The sequence below is a fragment of the Embiotoca jacksoni genome, unplaced genomic scaffold, assembly GCF_022577435.1.
Source record: "Embiotoca jacksoni isolate LCO1_2020_lvr unplaced genomic scaffold, fEmbJac1.0.p SCAF_11, whole genome shotgun sequence".
Taxonomy (NCBI): Eukaryota; Metazoa; Chordata; class Actinopteri; family Embiotocidae; genus Embiotoca; species Embiotoca jacksoni.
In genome coordinates this window covers 19,109,411-19,129,082 of record NW_027185241.1, presented here as the reverse complement: position 1 = coordinate 19,129,082, position 19,672 = coordinate 19,109,411, and the positions used below count along the sequence as shown (strand labels likewise).

Below are 19,672 nucleotides of genomic sequence, written 5' to 3'. Positions count from 1 at the left end.
AAAAATTCACAGTATATACAATAAAATAAATAAATACAAAAATAAAAGTAGAATAAAATAAAATAGAATAATTAAATTAAATTAAAACTAACTAAACAATAGTGCAAAGTTTTTTTTAAATTTGTATTTTTTATATTTAAACAAACAAGAAAAACAGACAACAGTGTTATTGTTGTGTGATGGATTTTGCCAGAGGTGAGTTATTGTACAGTATTATTGCAGTGGGCAGAAATGATCTCCTGTATCTGTCCTTGTGACAGCGGAGCTGGAGGAGTCTTTTGGAGAAAGTGCTCCGCTGTCCCTGCAGCAGGTGGTGGAGAGGGTGGTCAGGATTATCCAATATGGATAATAGTTCAGTACATCAAATCCTAGTCTTTCACGTTGGTGTTTGCCAGACTGTCACGTTGTACAGTCAAATCCTTTCTCGGTTCCTCCCCTTTTCTACCTTTTGAGCTGCTGTTTTTTTTTTTTTTAATGTAACTTACTCGTAGTAAGTCTTGAATTTTGTTCTGCTTCCTGGGTCCATGTTCCATTATGTTCACCAACTCGTCTCTAACTTTGTCTGCTTGATGTGTACAGCCTTTTTTATTTTTATTTTTATTTTTTTTAAGAGCTTTTTCTCTGAAAACAGCTACTTTTGGCAAAACAAAAAAAACTTGAGACAACAGAGTGTGACAGGCTGGTGACTTGCCATCACCAGATCTCGGCCCGTGATAGACAGCTACACATCCCCTCCATTTCATAGTGCAGGATGCAGACAGAGCTGAATGTGCTGGAGCGGATGCAGCCTGTTCTGAAATGACATGCCATCCTGGTTAAATCATTGATAATGTTTGCAACCTAGGCTACGCAGCTTGGTGACTTTGGCACAAGGGGCTTGACTAATTAAATTGGTCATGGCGAGAGCATTGGGTCGACTTGTATGAGCTTCCCTTCCTCATTCGTACACCACAGTGCATCTCCGAACGATGTCAGCCCTCAGAAGTCACTCGAGCGATGCGATGCGAAATGACCTCCCGAAGACTTATTGGCAGCACACAAGATGCTTTTCTCAATGTCACCTTGTTTTCTCCAGGTGTGTTTCCATCCAGCTGCCTTCATCAACATTTCTAGTTTGTGGGGAAAAAACAACAACAACACTCTGTATAAACCAAAAAATAAAAACAAAATACAATAATACAAGCAGGTTAAGCAAATAATTGAAGAATGTGACTTTCACATTCACTTAAGCTTGGGTGTAAAAGGGGCTTTTCCACAGGATCAAGACAAAACATTTGAATGGTTGAATACAACAGTATTGAATTATGAAAATAGAATTGGTCACTTCCATCCACAAATAACGATGTCAACCTTCAGAGCCATCAGCTGAATCCTCCCACACACACACACACACACACACACACACACACACACACACACACACACACACACACACACACACACACACACACATACACGCTCCAGCACAGTCCTGTCTCAGGTTGGCCCTCGATTGTTTGTGATAAATGCAACATTTGTGTCCAGGGCGTAGGCTTATTTCTGCTCAGTTGCCTGCTCAGACTAAGCTAAGCCTTGTGTTGCTGATAATGACAGCTGAGAAAGGAGTGGGGGACTGAATGAAAATCAGTGGGGGGGGGAGTTAGCTGTGGATCCAGTCACTCTGACCTGCCAGGCCTGTATTTACCATCCGTCTGTGTCCTGCAGTGTCACACAGGAGCGCGCATCGCTCTGCCTCCCCTCTGCTCCGCTCACCTTTGCGAGGGCTTATTTTTTCTCTACGAGCGAGGTCTGTCTCCGTTTAAAAAGAGCAGTTGATGCAATAGAAATAAATATAAAATAAAATAGAAATAGAAATAGAAAGACTTTTGTCTTTCACCACCAGGAATTTAGGTTTGCTGTGAAATTGCTTGCAAAGCCATAAATTTACTTAAAAAAAAATAAAAAAATACATTGTTTCCAGTAGAAGCAGTCATCAGGAGATTACATGTGCATATACGAATCCAATCTGCCTTTGATCTGACTTGTATTGCACATTTAATACGGTGCAAGCCAGGCTGCTTTTCAAATGAAAGACCAGCTGATTATAAGAAAGCACAATAAGGCAATATATTAAAGATAAAAGTCAAATACTTGAAATAATGCTATTAAAAAAATAACCAATTACAAAAACAAAACGGATAAAAGCTTATCCATATTTTATTGTGTAACTTGCTTCGAAATAATATCATAGCAGATATACAACTTAAATCATATAATCAATAATATTGTTGCTGCTCAAAATTGCAAAACTGAGAATGAATATGATCAAACAGGTTTAAGACATACATACATAAATATTACAATTTACAGTGTGGTATTTCATGCAATGTGTTATTAATGCTGCATTAAATGTCTGTCTGTCTTCATAATTAGCTGCTGTCAGTATATTCCTCATACAATGTTTTTATCAGCTCAACTCCACAGTTTGTTGATGGAGCAGTGACTGTTGTGCACACACTTTCAGCAAAATAAAAAAACACAAGATTAACAGGAGACTAAAATGAGTGTAAATTTTACAGATTACATGTCGTCTCGCTTCCATTACAGGATGATGTCCCTATTTTCCTCAGAGACCATTTTTTATTGGTTTGACCACTTAAAGTCACATAATTGTGCTGTTTCATGTTATTTTCTTGCAGTACTATTTAGGTGCGGCCCGTTATGTTTGGTAGCTCCTAAACTAAACTGGGGCAAAGCTACACAGACATGTCAGGATACTGGGGTACTCCTATGTTTAATAATAGACCCTCAAGCACTTGAACAGAAAATGTTAAATCATTTTTATTTGGAGAGGGAAATTGATATTTGTACTAATTCATTGTCACTTTATGAAAAATTCATTCCAAGTTCAAATATGCCTGTATAGAAATATTAGGTATTACATTGAGGACATAAGCTGTTTGTGGCCTCAGTTACAACCCTAGTGACGGAGCTGCAGCAGAGGGGTGGGATTCAGGAGACAGGGCAAGCTCTGATGACATCATCAGGGATGATGCCATCATGTCCATGAGTAATGGTACCTTTTTTTCTTTTCTTTTCTTTTTTTTTCTTTTTCATCACCACTTTAAGGACCTCAATTTTCACTTGTTTGAGGAACTAGGTGAACAAGTAGGCGATGGGGTTTCTAATTCTGCACGGTGGTGGAAGGGTGAGGTTTATTCAAATGTGTGCCGACATGAATGTGCATCTCGCATGCAGAGAGAGGCGATGCGTGTCCACACTTCAGAGGGGATGTGAGGCGCACTCATTGGGCTTGAAATCAAGTAGTGACGATTGTTTATGGACTGCCAAAAGTAATAAATCTTCCTTCTCAATGAAAATTAATCGGATTAAACCTCCTCGTGGCCCAGTGAATCCGTCTTGTGGACGCTGAATCTCTGTCCCACTTCGCACCCATAATGTCAGTCCTTTCGGCCGGACTCACTGGCTTCGCTGCAGTGACTCTGGAGTGTGATCACATCCTTGTATGAATGCTTGTTTTTCACGGTCAGGGAAGAGCTTTGGCCACTTGACCGATATCACATTCTGATCTTTGGTCGACGTGTTCAAAGCGCTGAGGGAGATTTGCTGATTGGATTTTTATCTGCGTGTCTCTGGCCGCAAGTGAAACACATGTCCATGATATGATGAGACATTTTCTTCAACATTCAGATTAGTATTCTGGGTAAAGATTTATATTAAGGTGTGTGCAATAAGTGATATTTAATAGATGATAAGGCCCTTAAAAGTCCTTAACACTAATATTACGTGTTCTTAAGATATATATATATGTATGTGTTCATAATAGTATCCATAACGCACACACACACACACACACACACCTCACCCCAAATTATGAGACATTTATACGCACTTATAAGAAACTTGTTAAAAGTTTATAGATTGATTAAGAATGTTGATAAAAACATTGTGTTTCTTATAATTGTTTATAATGGCATTACAAACACATTATGAGTTTAACTTCACTATAATGTTTTTGTTGACTTCAGATTGATATATAATTATTAAATATGCTTACAGATGTATATATATTAGTGGTGGAGCACAACAGCACACTCTTTACTTACCTTTCACTTCCCTGTAAGCCCTCACCTCAAAGAGGCATGTGAACATTTTTTACATAAAGTAAAATAATACAAAAATATTATCTTTCAACATTGTGGGGAACTGTGTGTTGTAAACAAGCGGCAACCTACTTTGACATCCCCCATTGTATTGTTAACTGCCATTTTGAAGCCGGCGTCTTAGCCTTTGCCATCTTGTTTTTTTGGAGCCAGGGGTGATATTATAATTTTTTGGCGAGCTGAGGAGGAGCGAGCGGATCTGACTCACTCTGCCCACAAAGACAGACTCCTGCTGCTACCATATTGAGAATAGAGGTGGAAGAAATTTTAATCAGGGAGGATGTAGATGAGCCAAACAGAAAAACAAACAACTTCACAGACAAACTTTGCCACTTCCAAAATGTCTTCTTTTTGTAAGCATCCAGCATTTAGGCCTACTGGTAATTTGCAGTTACCTCATCTGGCCCACATGCCGGACTGGTGACGTAAAGGATCTGATTCAGTCACATCAACTAACTCTGAAATGCTAAGTACCATCATTCAGCAGTCCTCACCTCAATAGCTGCAACTCATTTGCTCGCAGTTGGTTTGAAGAAAATGCGAATCACTTTGGTCATTTACCTGCAAGTTCACTCACCTTCATTCAAACTGACAACATAAAGTCGCACCGAAGGGATTTACAGGTTTGTTGTAGTATACTGTGTAACCTGGTATGGTTTCCAAACCAAACAAAGGTATTATTTTATTTGTTAATTTTATTCTGGTGAACAGATGTCAATTATAATTTGCAAATTATACTATATTATGCATAGATAGTATCCAACAAACATGCAGATATGCTTGTGATTAGAACGTGAGAGTTTCACTTTGATTCTGACCAAACTTTGGGGAAAGAGTGAAGGTGGAAGATATATATATATTTTTATTTTTTTTTCTTAAACTGAACTATACAATACATGTGCAGGAAAGCAGAAACAATGAGTTAAAAAGCCTCAAAAGCTCAGTGAATCTGAATAGTTGGCTGTTAATTATTATGGAACTGCGAATGACCATTTCATTTTTCACGTTTGTGATTTAAGTAGTATCTATTATATCGAGAATAACTGGATAAATGCATCATTGGACATGTTGCATAAAATACATTTCATTTAGTCCTGATAATAGCCAATAGCTGCTATCTTAAACATCCCTGGACTGTTCTGAAGTCTACTGAAATATATGTCAAATGCTGTTAAAAAAAATACAAAGTTATGACTATTTTAAGGGAGTTACAGTCTCACTGGTTGATTTTACATATCTCTTGTTTGCAAAACCTTATTTTAGTTATTCCCTATTTTATAGTTATTCCCACATTAGACAATAGTTTAAAGGCAGTGGAAAACCCAATTATCAATTTGCGATATGATCTGATATGAACACATTATTTATTTTCTGTTTTAAGTTTGAGCAGTTTTGGTTATTTCATATGTGTAACTTTTGTTTTAGTTTGGACTTGATGGGGAATAAACAGGTTACTTGCTCAGTAAGAAACACACCATGCTTAATCATAATCACAGCATTGGTTCATGTGGGACACAAGAAAGTCACTCTGGTGAAACTTCCATTACCAGCCCTCCTTTGGTTCATGCCATCTGTACCGGGTTTAGGTGTTTACTTTCCTTAGTTTCTGTCAGTACTGTGAGTGCATTCACTTTTAGACTGGCAGAGCAAAGTGGAATAAATTGTGTTCTCTTGTTTTGAATCTGGTTATTGTTTCCTCCCCAGGAACCTCTGGCTGACACGCCACCAACCATCAGGCATAATGTCGTATGGCTCCATTGACGGAGGCTCCTTTGGCAGTCGTAACCCATTTGGAGGTCCTACACGGCAGGGCTACCAGCCAGTGGGTAAGTACAAAATATGATGTTGTTCATGAAAATGCTGCTTCATGCTGCCCTTTAAAAGGTTTGACATGTAGTATTTTACATCATCGAGGACAACATTGCCGGTCCCCCTCTATGTAAAGTGCATATGAACTGCAGGCCACTGATTTGGATTAGTCAAGAAATCTGAACAAAATACTACCAGCAGTTTCCATGTCAGCCACTCAGGGCTTAACATTGCATTATTACATATTTATAGATAAGATGGTTTTCAGCTGTGGTGCTTTGAGAGGTCATTTTAGTTTTTCCCAAATCTGTTGCTGTTTGGGTCTAACTAATGTTTAATGTTGAGTCTATCATGTTTTAATCATAATATGATCAATACTAAATCATATGGACTTCACTTCAGTTTTAGAAAGCTATAGTCTTTTGATTCAATAGTTTATCTTGCGATGGTGCTAATGTTCTGGCTGTGGTGTTGCACCACTGCCAAATGAAAAATGAAACACTAAAACAGTTAGCAGCATACAATCCAGCAGCAAATAAGTTTAATTGACAACAACAAAGATTTCCCAGGGTTTAAGGAAGGGTCGAGAATCACAGGATGCCACAATTGTTTGGGCCTCACAGCCATGTTACATTCCATCTTTTCGGAGGGGCATCGTAATTTGCGAGAAGGATGGTAGGGAGCGGTAGTTTGTGCAGCGCAGCCTTTAGCTTAGCTTATAGCCCCACGAGCTTCACATGCTTCTCTGTTTGCAGTCAAATTCTAAAAATTGCACGTGCCACAGATTCTTAGGAGGAAGATGTAGGCCCAGTAACTCAACTTATACAATCCAAAACAAGGGGTTAAAAAGTGACACGAGCATACAAAAAAGAGCTTTTCAAGGAACACCAAGCTGCTGCTTCCAATGCTCGCCACCCTTTTGAAAAGCAATTAAGTAGTGGAAGAATTACCTTGAATTTTGATTCACACATTTAGGGTGAAACAGCATCCAACATGCTGAACTAAGATAACATACTTGCTTCGCATCAATAAGTATTGTCGTTGTAGGCATATTAGTATGCAGACGGTAACATTTAGCTGAAAGCACCTCTGTACCACAAACAGTCTCACACAGGTGCCAAAAATGGTTTTGACTATGCATGTATGGCAACAAAATATTGTTTTAGAACCAAACTGGTAGTCACATGCTTGTGTTGACACTGCGTTTTGCACATGACAGATGGAATTTGTTTTTTTCTTTATTCCCATTACCTTTTTTTTTGTGACCTATTACAACCGCAGGTGATTGACAGGACTAGAAAAAAGGCTTATTTTCTCTCATATATACAACAAAGATGTGACACCTGTATAAACAAATGAAAGCATTTTGATACTACCTCAAACAAACAGCCAGTTGGTTAAAGTTACCATCCTCTTGTCACCTTGCCAACATTAAGTGAACCATTTTTCTTTTGTTGAGAACCAAAGAAAAAAACAACTAAATGTTGTCATCTCTACTGGAGCTTGAAGCATTTTACAAGGACAAAAAGAAGGATGTGTACAAGGAAGGAAACTAACAGATGATAACTATAAGTATTGAAAAGTGTTCACTAAAATCATGCAAATTCAACAATGAATTGAAGCACCAGCTTGTAAAAAAATTAATCAGGAGACTTGGGGAGTAAACACAAGATTGATATATAGTAATATCACCGTGATGGTGAACATGAGAACAACAATACATTTCCAGGATATATGAAAAATCTTGAACCTCCATTTTGGATTGCATCGCAGGTAAAATGCTGAATTTAAGTCCAATATTCATTCAATTTTGATTTTAGTTTAGCTTTTGACAACTATTGACCAGAAGAAAATTAAACAAAAAAAAAAGTCATCTCTTTATAGCTGCTACAGGCTCTACTGTATTGACTGTCTGTTGGGCAATCTCTATATACATTATTATTTTCTGACCATTTTGGATCTTTGTGATGGAGAGAAGTGCTGAGTGGAAAATGCATAAATGTGTAAATAAAGATGGACAACAGGAAACAGCAAATATATGATAGAATAGAAATGTAAATTACAGAGTAAAAGTCTTTCATATTGAACTTTTGCAGAAAGTTGTGCAAAGAGTTAACCTCTCAGTAGTGACAAAGAGCAGCACTTGCTGTCAGGCATGTGTTATTAATATCAGTTGCATGTCGACACTGTGGTTTTATGAAAGTTTGCATGAATTTGAGTTGTCACCCACGTTGCTACTTATAAAGCATGTAATCAGAGTCAGGTGTTCAGTCATCACAACACATTTGTTATTCATAAAGAAATGAATAATTCAAGCAATCAACACTACATGTACATGAGTAAAAAGATACAAATACAATGATTACATGGAAAAATGTGGCCTAATTAAGTGGTGTATAAATTACTATGACTTTTTATACAGTACAGGTGTATAAACTTTACATATAGCGTGTATTTAAGCAGTGCATTGTTATCTCTATGCATACCGTATGTGTGCGTGCGTGTGTGTGCTCTTGTGCAGAGGTCACAGGTCTTCATGAGGGTTAAGCAGTGTGAAAAGCAGCTTCATTGGATTTGATCCTCTCTGTGCTTTCATTAGCCTTGTAATGGGGTGGGAGCAAGACAGAACCCCTGAGGCAAAACGTGTTCCCAGCCAAAGTGTGTGTGTGTGTGTGTGTGTGTGTGTGTGTGTGTGTGTGTGTGTGTGTGTGTGTGTGCGTGCGCGCGCGTGTGCGTGTGCGTGTTTATTTTTGAGATTGAAATATGGACAGATGGAGCGAGATTCATTAGAGATGGATCTGAAGATGAGGAGGACAATGCACTAATGTTTCATGTTTGTCAACAGGACAAAAAGATTTTATGGATTTTTGGACTCTAATACTCATGACGGCATCACTTGAAATGATCCATACATGCCAAATCACCAGATCAGGGTGTCTGCTGGTCTTGAAAATATATAATTTATCTATTTTAGAGTCAATTAACTACATTTCCTACAATCAATTTACATACATTGCATATAAAGCCTGGATTGGAATAGAATAGTGTTCACGTATCCTGGCTGGTGTCAACTTATATCAAGATTGGACTGATATGTCTGACAGTATGCAATGAGTTTAAGGGTAAATGTTGAAAATGTGATAGCAAATATTTATCTCATCTCATTCAAACATCCAGTGTATGTCATTATGATGATGATAGTTCTAAGTCACATCATCAATGTCTAAATGTCATTAAAAGGCCAGCTCTTCACTGACAATAACATTCACTGTTAAACAGCACGGCATCCACTTTACACTGGCTGTCACACAACAGGAGTCGTTAGCTGACACAGCATGGTTGCAAGATTTTTGTCCATCCACCTCCCCCTGTCGTTTGTAGGTGCATGGCCTTATGGGTAGCATTGGCAGTCAGTTAGCCACACAATACTTTTAATCGACATTAAAACTGCTCGTTAACTTCTGGAAGGGTTTCAGTGAAATTCACAGACATTCATGGTCATCTGAAGATAAATTCCATGAACCCTGCTGATCCGCTCACTTCTCTTCTTGCACCACCGTGAGGCAGCAGTCTGAAAGCTTGCGCTGTTTGTTGCCTTGTTTAAAACTAACAGAAGTCTGAAACCACCAGTGGAGATACTTCCTTTTTAATAGAAATTGAATTTAATACAAAACATTTCATTACAAATGATAAGATATTACACCGTATATATTTTATTTCCTTTCCCTGCTTACTCAAACATACTTATGGTGGCTGTTAACAATATAAAACTTAAATAATGCGTTGGTTTTCATTGTTTCTGTCTGAGTGTAATGTAAACCAGTGCTGTCCATGTGGAACTTTATTCTTTAGTCAGTGCCAACTTGAATATGTCCTCACTGGTGTATGAGCACCGTGCACTTATGGCAAATACATGCTTAGACCAATCACGTTTGACACCCTATGGGAGTAGCTGGCACAAGTCATTACGCTGCAATTCAGTCACACAGTGAAGGAGGAAGGGATGATGTGTCAGAATAAAAAACAAACATCACATATGCTTTTTGTCAGTGGACTCCAGAATACTGTACTCATATGTGTGCCTTTCATTCAGTCTGACAGTCAGCCTCTCTCTCCCAGTCCTCTCCATTGTGGGCAGACAGATGGAAGTCTCAGTCACCAGAAAAGGAGGTCTTTGATCACAGTGAAGCCTGGGTACATTTTGAGAGATATGAGTAGTGGCGGTGGTGATGTGAAGGGAGTGAAGTGAGAGGGCGAGGGTGGGGCTGAGGGTGTAGAGCAGGAGCCTGTCAGATTTGCCGTCTGTTGCTCGGGCTGATCTGAAGGGGAGCTCAGGAAATGATCAAAGCCCAGGTTAAGTCTCTAATAGAGCTGTCGTTTAGGCTAATCTCTCCCCTCCCTCTCCCAGCAAAAGCTCTCAACCCTCCAACCTGCTCTCTGAGAGGCGCCCTGTCGTTGTCAGCACAGCCGAGTGTCTCATTCAGGAGGACAGGACAACTTGGTTTTCATATCAACACATATTGACATGCCATATGTTGTTTTTGATAAATGCTGCATTGAAAATAAAAGCTTGAAATGGCAGATTGTACTTTTCACGTGGCATCTTACATTTGCTGTCACAGTATGAGAGTATTATCATGTGTTTTTAGCATTTTAAGTAAACTTGTAAGTTCTTGACAGTAGTTTTTCAGTACCTAATTTTGTTCTTTCCATTTTTTGCACCCTGTTGCTTAAATCCTCCAGCTGCAGTTTGAAGTTACTACCTTTTCAAAACTCAACTGTGAATTGTAGTAGCATTTATCTTCAAAGCAGAGCCTTAGGGTAGGGCTGTGTGCCTAACACAGGTTTAACACCAGAGATGCCCAGTTACCCAAAATAAAGGCACAACATAATAACCCTCCACAAATATTTGGGGACTTCCAGAAGCTCGTTTCACTGACCACAGGCCCACCAGGCTAATGTCGAGCATCCACACCCCTTTTTTTTTTTTTTTTTTTTTTTGTTTTTTTGTTCCTACACCCCAGTGGGTATTACAAAGTGTTGTAAAGGTCCTGCTGGGTTCAGGTCAGGTTGCATGTAACCGTTTTTAACAGCTATAAACACGTCCGCCTTTATTCACTGTCCCTTTGTGCGCACCCGTTTTTTTCAAGGATAGGTTCAGTGTGTAGGAATCAGGAAGATGTGATGCCAGACATGGCATATAATGTCCCAATTATGTTTTTTATTTGTGTATTATCACTTGAAACCAAGAATCATTGTTTTAATTGAGTTAAAATTAGGATTTTGGTGTGAGGTAAGGGCCATTCAGTCAGTTGTAGTTGGCAACCACAGTTTCTGCTGGTCATTAGTGTTAAAGGTACCTTCCAAGTGTTTGAAGACCAGTTCAAGTTTTGTAGGATTAAGTATCTTGAGAAACTAACTTTAATGAGTAAAATTGCATTGTGTGAAATTAATAAAGAGTTTGCTCATCTAAATCCCCTTATATGTTTAACACAAATTTCAGTTTTACCAGCATACTTGGTGCTTAGCACTAATTAGCCAGGGCTAACATGCTGAACAAAGATAAAGAACCCAGTAAATATCATGCTCACTAAACTTTAGGGCATTTAAATTGTTATCTTGCTCATAATGATAATGCGCCAAAAATGCACCTGACCACAGCAAAACACCCAGAGGTGCTCAGTACATTTGCTAATTACACAGCATGGGTGCTGGGCAGGAAAGTGACAACGGGATCAGATGGTAAGATTGTTTTGCCCAATATATGCTTTTGATTTTAATCTTGACTGTTGAGCTACTGGCAGTTGCTTTGCAGCTGGGCAAACAATGAAGGTAACGGAAAAGAGGGAACGAACTAGAACTGTAACTATGAAGAATGTGGATTGAAACTTTGCAGAGCCAAATGTATAGTTTTGTCTGACCAAAAAGTCCAAAACTCTAAAATATCCTTTGGGGGTGTGCCATACTCTATTATTAACCAAAGATATATGTATGATTTAAAAGTTCTTGCTGTATCAACGTAAAGTCATATCTATTAATGGGAATATTCAACTTGTTGACGTAATGACTTCAAACTGTCGTACACGGTGTAACTGTATTATATACGTTACATGTGCAACTTACACACAGCAACAAGAAGCGAAACTCGACTATATTTAAACAAAATCTTAATCTCCTCTGAGTTACTGTTGTTGTTTTCAAACTTCAGAACTGAGAAATGATATTTGTCCAGTTTTTGCTGAATATCTGAATGCAAACTGTTTTGTTTAAGGTGACATGCAAAATGATAACCCGTATGTTGTTGCAATAGTATGTTCTTAAAATTAATAATAGATTATTTTTCCATATTTTGTTTTATTATGAAAAGTGTTGTCATTGCAGAAATACTCTGAAGTACTGTGATAGTATTTTGAGGCCGCTTTTCACTTGGCACTTGACAAAGAGAGGAAGCACATCCGTTTGACTTGACAATGTGTTTGGACAAATATAAAAGGTTTACTTCCTCGTGAGACATGTAAAGATCAGATGACAGAACATAATCCTCGGCCCCCGTTTGACAGCAACATCGCATCCCTTTTACATCTATTATCACAATTTAAGGAATCCCACCTGGTTCTCTGCAGCAGCAGCAGCAGCAGAGGTGCCGTGGGTTGGACCTGACCCATGGATGTGTCCACATTATTAGTTACCTTTGATGAACTCCCTGGAGACAAAGCCCTCCTTATTAAGCTTGAATGAATCAAGCAGTTAGACCAGGTGTGACAGGGCTGTGGTGAGCGCTTGATCCTTCAGCTCCATGTGCTGCTGATGGGCAGTAAGTGGCCAAAATGGACCATGTGTGAGACAACCACGCTCAGATTAATGGACCATCTGACACTCCATTGATCCCAAATCCAACCTTCTGGCCTTGCATTGTCATATGAGCACTTTGGCTTCACTTTGCAGATACAGATGCTACAAGATGACAGCAGTGACCCTTTTTGAGCCTGCGTTTGGCATACTGCCGCATAATTTTTTTTATCCCTTCCATTTGAATGCGTTGAATTTGCAAAATATTAGAAACATTTCTTAGAATAACTGAGTACAGTTCAACAGCACCACAAATTACAGTCTCTGAAATGATCGCTAAAATAAGTGGACTGTGGGTGGTAGCAGTAATGTAGTAATTCCCTCTCTTAGCCTGAGACATCTCCGAATAATTTCTGTTTGTTACTCAGCTTGAACACTTTTGCAAGTAGGGTTTATATCTGTATCACTGTATTGTGAAGTTTCCAAAAGCTTATTTCCATTTTGGTAGCCACCAGTTTGTAATTAATTATCATGACGAGATTACAAAGAAATCTGGATGAGATTGGCTTGGTTACAAAGAAATCCTGCTTCTTAGAAAGATTATGTTGCACATTTGTATTATCAAGTTATGTCACTCAACTCAATTGTGAGTGTACTTTATAAAGATATTAAATCATCCAAAAACATTTTCAAACTAGGAAATGTTCAGATCACATCTGAAGAATAAATCTACTGTATCTTTATGACTCTGTGGCCTTTTGTCTGACATTATTTTAGATTGTAAGATTTGTGTCTGTTCCATTGTGTTTAAAGGCCATGAGGATGTCAAGACTTTAAAAATGATTGTTCATCTTGACAGAAAATTTGTTCATGTTGCATATTGAATATTCATACAAATGTGCAATTTTAATTGGAATAAACAAATCAATAGCACAAAGTTACGGGTACAGATTAGGTCTCGGGTCATAATTTGCTACTTTGATGGGTTTGGATGGGGTTTTCAGATTTGGTCTTCTTGTTTCTCTGAACGTTCTGCCTGCTGATCAAACTCAGAGCTGTCAGCACCATAGAAATTAATGTTCAGTTATTATTCCTTAATGAGAATTAGTAAATACCAAAATCAATGAGCCCAGTATAAATCCAAATTTGGCAACACATGAAATGTATGTGAAAGTCCCACTTTCTGCTTTCACCAAATTCAAAGAATTTATTCCAACAAATGTATTTTTATGTTCTGCAAAGGTATTTTCTTCTCTAATAAGAATACGATCTCATAATGACTCCATATGTCTTACACAGCTGAAATTATACACTGAACAGTTTGTAATTTGTAGGTCTCTACAGTAAGGATGAAGGATCACTTTGTAACAGATGCCCTTTGTGAATGTTTAGGCTTGACCACTCCGCCGGCTTCTTGTTTCTGCAAACCTTTTCTCACTATGTCTGCAAATGGTCAATCTCCCGCTGAGCACAGGAGTGAGTGAAAATTACAAGAAAGTTTCCATCAAAGAAAAAAAGAAATTCATTCAAATTGCAGCGTCTGAGCAGCATGGTGTTCAGTCGAACTAGAACAAAGCTTTTCATGATAATGATTTAATGTTGGTCTGCATTTTCTGCACGTCCTGCCTGGGAGGGACATGATATCACACCAAACAGAGCAGAACGCATCCAGACGGCTGCATGTGGGCGTGATGCCTCACTGCAGTACGTCTGTGTGTGTATTTTGGGGCGTTGTGGAGTATGTGCGCCTCCTCCCAATGAAGTCAAGGTGAATCTTTTATGAATTTCTGTAGTTTGTTCACCCTTGATTCATTCAGCTTGCTAAAAATAACCCTGATGTCCATGATGAAGTTTCTGCAAAAGTTTCTAGAATGACTGAATGGAGGTTGTGGATGTATATTTATCTCAACATTTCTGTTCAAAATACAGTTAAAGCAGATCAACAATGTGACAGCCTTGTTAAAACAGCTTTATCAAATCTGATGGGGCGCTAAATATGAGAAAAAAAACTCCTTGTCTTCTATGGTCTTGAACTCGTTGAAGTAGTTTTACGTTTATTGTGAGCTGGGTCAGTTAATATACATTATTACATCTCATTATACACCTACCGGTGTATTACAGTGTTTCCTGTGTCTGTGTTTTATAACATTCTGTCACTTGTCCATTTCTTCAGAGGCTCTGAACACCACTTTTTGCATTCTCTCGCTATATGTCTTGTGTTCTCTTGCAATACTTTGTGTTGACTCAGAATTATGGTTGCAACGGTATGAGTCTCCGAAAATATCACAGTATATCACGGCAAATGATATTTCAACAATTATTATGATAATTATTGTTTTAACAGGGCTTTGGTATTAAATTGGACATATTTGAATGATATCTTCCTCTCCCTATTAAAATAAATCAAATGCATGAAAGTAGGATTTCACTGCTGCAGTTGGTTGATTTTTTTTTTTTTTTTTTTTTTAATTTTTTAAACTGTTTTGGAGTCAGCTGCAACCGATAATGAGCTTTTTCAACATGGATTAATCTGGTAGTTGTTTTCTCAATGAACTGATTGATTGAAATGTGTCAGAATGTACTTTCCCTGAACTCCTCTGATGAACTTATAACGCCATGTTTTGTGAAAGAAGTTTTAGGCTGACATCCTTACGGAGATAACATCACAGGTTTTTCAGTTTACATCTTTAAAGACAAATTTGAAGGAACATTACTTCAAATTTAGCTTTGAGCACATCTCATATTGTAGTTCAGTCTGGAGAGACACACATAAGACAAAGGCATACAGAGCAATTCAATTATTTATTTGACATGATGGGCACAACATTTAGTCGAGTGACCAGCTCAGTGGATGGACTCTAAGTCTGGGGGAAACTAGAGGTGCACTGAGTGGGGGAGGATTTCATTGATCTAACACTGAAATGACAGGTGACATCAGCAGAGAAAGGAACAGTTTTAGAGTCGATAGTAGCTAAATGATGCGCTCGTAGACAGAGGTTGTGGCCAAGATCTGGTTCATAACTGAGGAAGGAATGTTGTCAGACAGCTGATGTAACAAATTCTGAGCGGGAAGAAAAATAGTCGGCTCATTTGAGATGAAGTGCGGTTTGCCTGGAAAGAGGATGAGAGATGGCAGCAGCAGCAGGGGGCCACAGCAAAAAGCTGCAGTCAAGTCTGACAGTTTCCAGCGGTCTTCAGTTTATACAGAAAGTCATAGAAACAATCACTTCCTGTTAGATCTGATTCTAATTATATAGGATGTTATAAGACCCAGGGATCAGTTTATACTGTCTGCAGTTTTAATTATACCAGAGGAGCCTATTGGAATTCTATGCTGGTGATCTGTGATCACTGTTCATGGCCCAACCTCCATTTTACATGAATTCTCATTTAAATCAGCATCAGATCAGTTTTGTGGATTTTGTTAAAGTAACAGTGATCTCTTCCCAACTATAATCAGGTCGTTTTTGGTGCCTAAATGTAAGGTGTATGGCACCTTGTGTGTCCATATGTGACGCAAACTGTTTTGATAAAATCTCATTATTTGACCACTTCTGAATGACATCATTTGACGTACTGGAAATGAGAATGTGTTGATCTATCAGGTTTTTCTTGAGAACAGTACTGGCACTGAAAAGATGAACTTTGAATGCATTTCCTAAATGCAATAATGATTCCCATAAAAGAAAAAAAAAAGATTTAGGATTCACAATGTACCTATGTATTGTTCATATCATTATATAATTTATGGTAGTGGTCCGTAAAATAGTCCCACAATCTGTTGACATTTTTCCAGAATGTCTACGAAGGAATTTTTGAAGTTGACAAATAAACAAACAATTAAGATTTCACACTTGTCCAACAAGTGAAAATTTTCAGGCAAACACCTAAAAAAAAAAAGTGAAATACTCAACGGTAAATGGTGATGGCCAGTCTGAAACTGTTATCTAACACCAAGAAAGAAAAAAAAGTTTTTTTTTTGTTTTTTTTTTTACAATTTAAACTTGGTGTAAACTGATCATCTGTTGTTCGCCAGATGTTCATACATCAGATGGCGTCTGGGGGGAAAACTCTGTACTTCCGAAAACATTTGTGCGATCAATGACAATCTTTTAGACCTCTAGTTGAGTTTTCAGCTGTGCCAGAGATCTCTTTGTTTTGTTTAGAGTTCAATTCCATTTGATTTAATTTACGTGTAGCGCCAACTCACAACACAGGTCATTGAAGGACACTTAACATAGCCTTTACAACAGAACCTTTCAGCATTACAGAGAAGAACGTAAAAGTTGAAGTTAACAACCAGTTGTTAAGTAAACCAACAACTAACTAACACTAACTTTAAATACAAGGGGTATAATTTGTTGCCAAACTACTCGACTGGAGTTTTATTTAGTCTGGCAACCACTGGGATTGATTTATGTTACAGATTGGGTATGTACAGTATATTGGTCAAAATCCTTCAACGAACAATAATCAAATGTTGTCAGCTCCACCTGCGGTGCCAGCTGTTGGGAGCAGGCCAGATTCTCAGTCTCTCAATCATCTGCTCGGTAGCTAAATTACAGACTTTAGTGAAGAGCAAAAATCTGTCCTTCCGCAGTGAGGAGAGACAGCCACTGACCTCGGGCGTAATGAGATAGGAGCTCCAGATTAAGTTCCTCTCTGATTTGAGAGTATAATTGAACATGTTGCAGATAGCACATTTCTGCTATCGACAAGCTACTCTGAGGGCACGATGGTAATTCATCCCAGCCAGCTCAGTCCTCACTCTCTAGACTAGGAGAAATCAGGCCACTTTGTATTGATTATTCAGACCTTCAAAAAAATAAGAAAGAAAAGAAAATCAACCAGACTGCCTAACTGATCATCATCTATAATCAGTTCCCTGGCGTTTATCATTGACAAATGGAAATATGCAAAGAAAGAATCTCTCCGACAGCTTTCCCTGTTTCCTGACTCCTTTACAGACACTTGCTGTAATTTTGACCCTATCAAGGGCATATCAAGCAAAACAAGCATAATGACAGTGTGTTCCCATGTGAATTCAGGATTTAGATGAAATCTAACAAAAAGGTGATATTATCGCGTGATTTTCTTTTTCTTTTTGGGAAATTTTGGAAATTATGTATTACCTGTAACCACCAAATATTGCATCAGTACTGTATTTATATTAAGCCATTAGGTTGATTATTACTTATTTAAGTATTACAGATTTCCATTGGCTGCAGCCCCTCGTGATCCTGCACAGGATAAGACAGGTAAAGCCAATGGATGGATGGATTGTTTGATTGAAAAAGGCAAACAGTCTGGAGCCATGCTAGGTGTTTACACAAATCCAATGCAATTCTATCGAGGCAAGTGGCTGGAGGTGGCAATACCAGTAGGCCTTTCCCCCACATTTATTCAGACGGACAAAGGTCAAAAGTTCACCATTGGTGGATTGCCACTGTACAGAATTTTGTACAGACATCATGGACCTCAAAGAGGCTGTAAGAAATTGCAGTCTGGTTGTAACAAAGATATCTGCTAAAAAAAAAATATCGATGGAGTCGTGTATTTTTAAGATTTTAGCACCGTGTCATGTGTTAAAAACAAACCGGTCAAGCTAGCCGTTGCTAGGATTTTCGATCAACCTAATTACTTTGAAGATACCCTGACGTTTCCTCCTGCCTCATGCACAAGTCTATGTTTTCAACCATCTTGTACTGGACGGATGAGCACACAATTTGCTACAGATTTGTAGTTCCCAAGCAAAAGACAGTAATTGCTTTGATGATCCCCTAATTTTCCATGTAGCCCCACCAGCGAGACTGTCCTCCCAAGAAAACTGACATTATCAGTTGCTCCAGCCAGAATCCCATTACAACATTTGTCCAAGTTCTTGTGACAAAGCCTTCTTGCAGCTATAGTAAGCTGAAAGTAAAGGAGGAAGTTAGTTGACGAAGCAATATCACACAAGAGGGTGTGCTTTAACGTCATTATTGGCACGACGGCTTTGCTTACCATCTCGCTGAAGCTAAAGCAGACCCTCGAGTGTAATATTGCGGTTATAAAACGAGTTACCGACTAGACGAAATATGTAATGAAAATGTGCTCATATTGTGGCGTAATTCATTCTTAAAATATACAAGTTTTTGTTTGTGTGATCACCGTTTCCACAGAAATACATTGAGTATGACTAAGAACTGGAAAACAATCAGTTACGTCAGTCGACTCTTATGTGATGTTTGCAATGTTTACCACTCCAGGAAGTAGTCGGGCCCTTAGCAACCACCTAGCAACAGAGAGGAATCTAGTCCATTTTATTGCTTTCTGGAGATGGTTTCTCAAACTTCATAAATACAACACAGAAACACTAAACTGCTGCTAGCTCAGTCTGGTTGTAACTAAGATATCTGCTAAAAAAAAAAACTATGATGGACTCGTGTATTTTTAAGATTTTCGCACCGTATCGTGTTAAAACCAAACCGGTCAAGATAGCCGTCGCTCGGATTTTAGGTGCATGACTCTCTGTGGTGTCGCGGTACGGGTGCTCGGAGCGACAAAAAAGGACCAAAAGAAACCCGACTTCACCAAATGGGTCACATTTAATAGACCTATAACAAGTAAAAATAACTTTATATTAGATATTATATGAAATTCTCGGATTCTCTCGAGGTACTCCGGCTTCCTCCCACCGTCCAAAAACATGCATCTCAGGTTAATTGGTGATTCTACAAATTGCTCTTAGGTGTGAATGAGAGTGTGAACGGTCTTTGTTTCTGTCTGTCTCTATGTGTTGGCCCTGTGATGGACTGGCGACCTGTCCAGGGTGTACCCTACCTTCGCCCAAAGTGAGCTGGGATAGGCTCCACCCCCCCCCCCCCCCCTCATGACCCTGTTCAGGATAAAGCGGGTATAGATAATGGATG

General features: G+C 38.6%; 1 protein-coding gene across 1 annotated transcript in view; it reads left to right on the top strand.

Annotated features, from left to right (window-relative positions):
• Positions 1–19,672, top strand: part of tsnare1 (T-SNARE Domain Containing 1) — a 170,836-nt gene that overhangs the window by 35,234 nt on the left and 115,930 nt on the right. The window contains exon 2 of the mRNA XM_069143474.1: positions 5,868–5,989. Within this exon, the coding sequence (XP_068999575.1) occupies positions 5,905–5,989 (85 nt within the window). The 5' untranslated portion in view covers positions 5,868–5,904. The remainder of the gene's footprint in view (positions 1–5,867; positions 5,990–19,672) is intronic.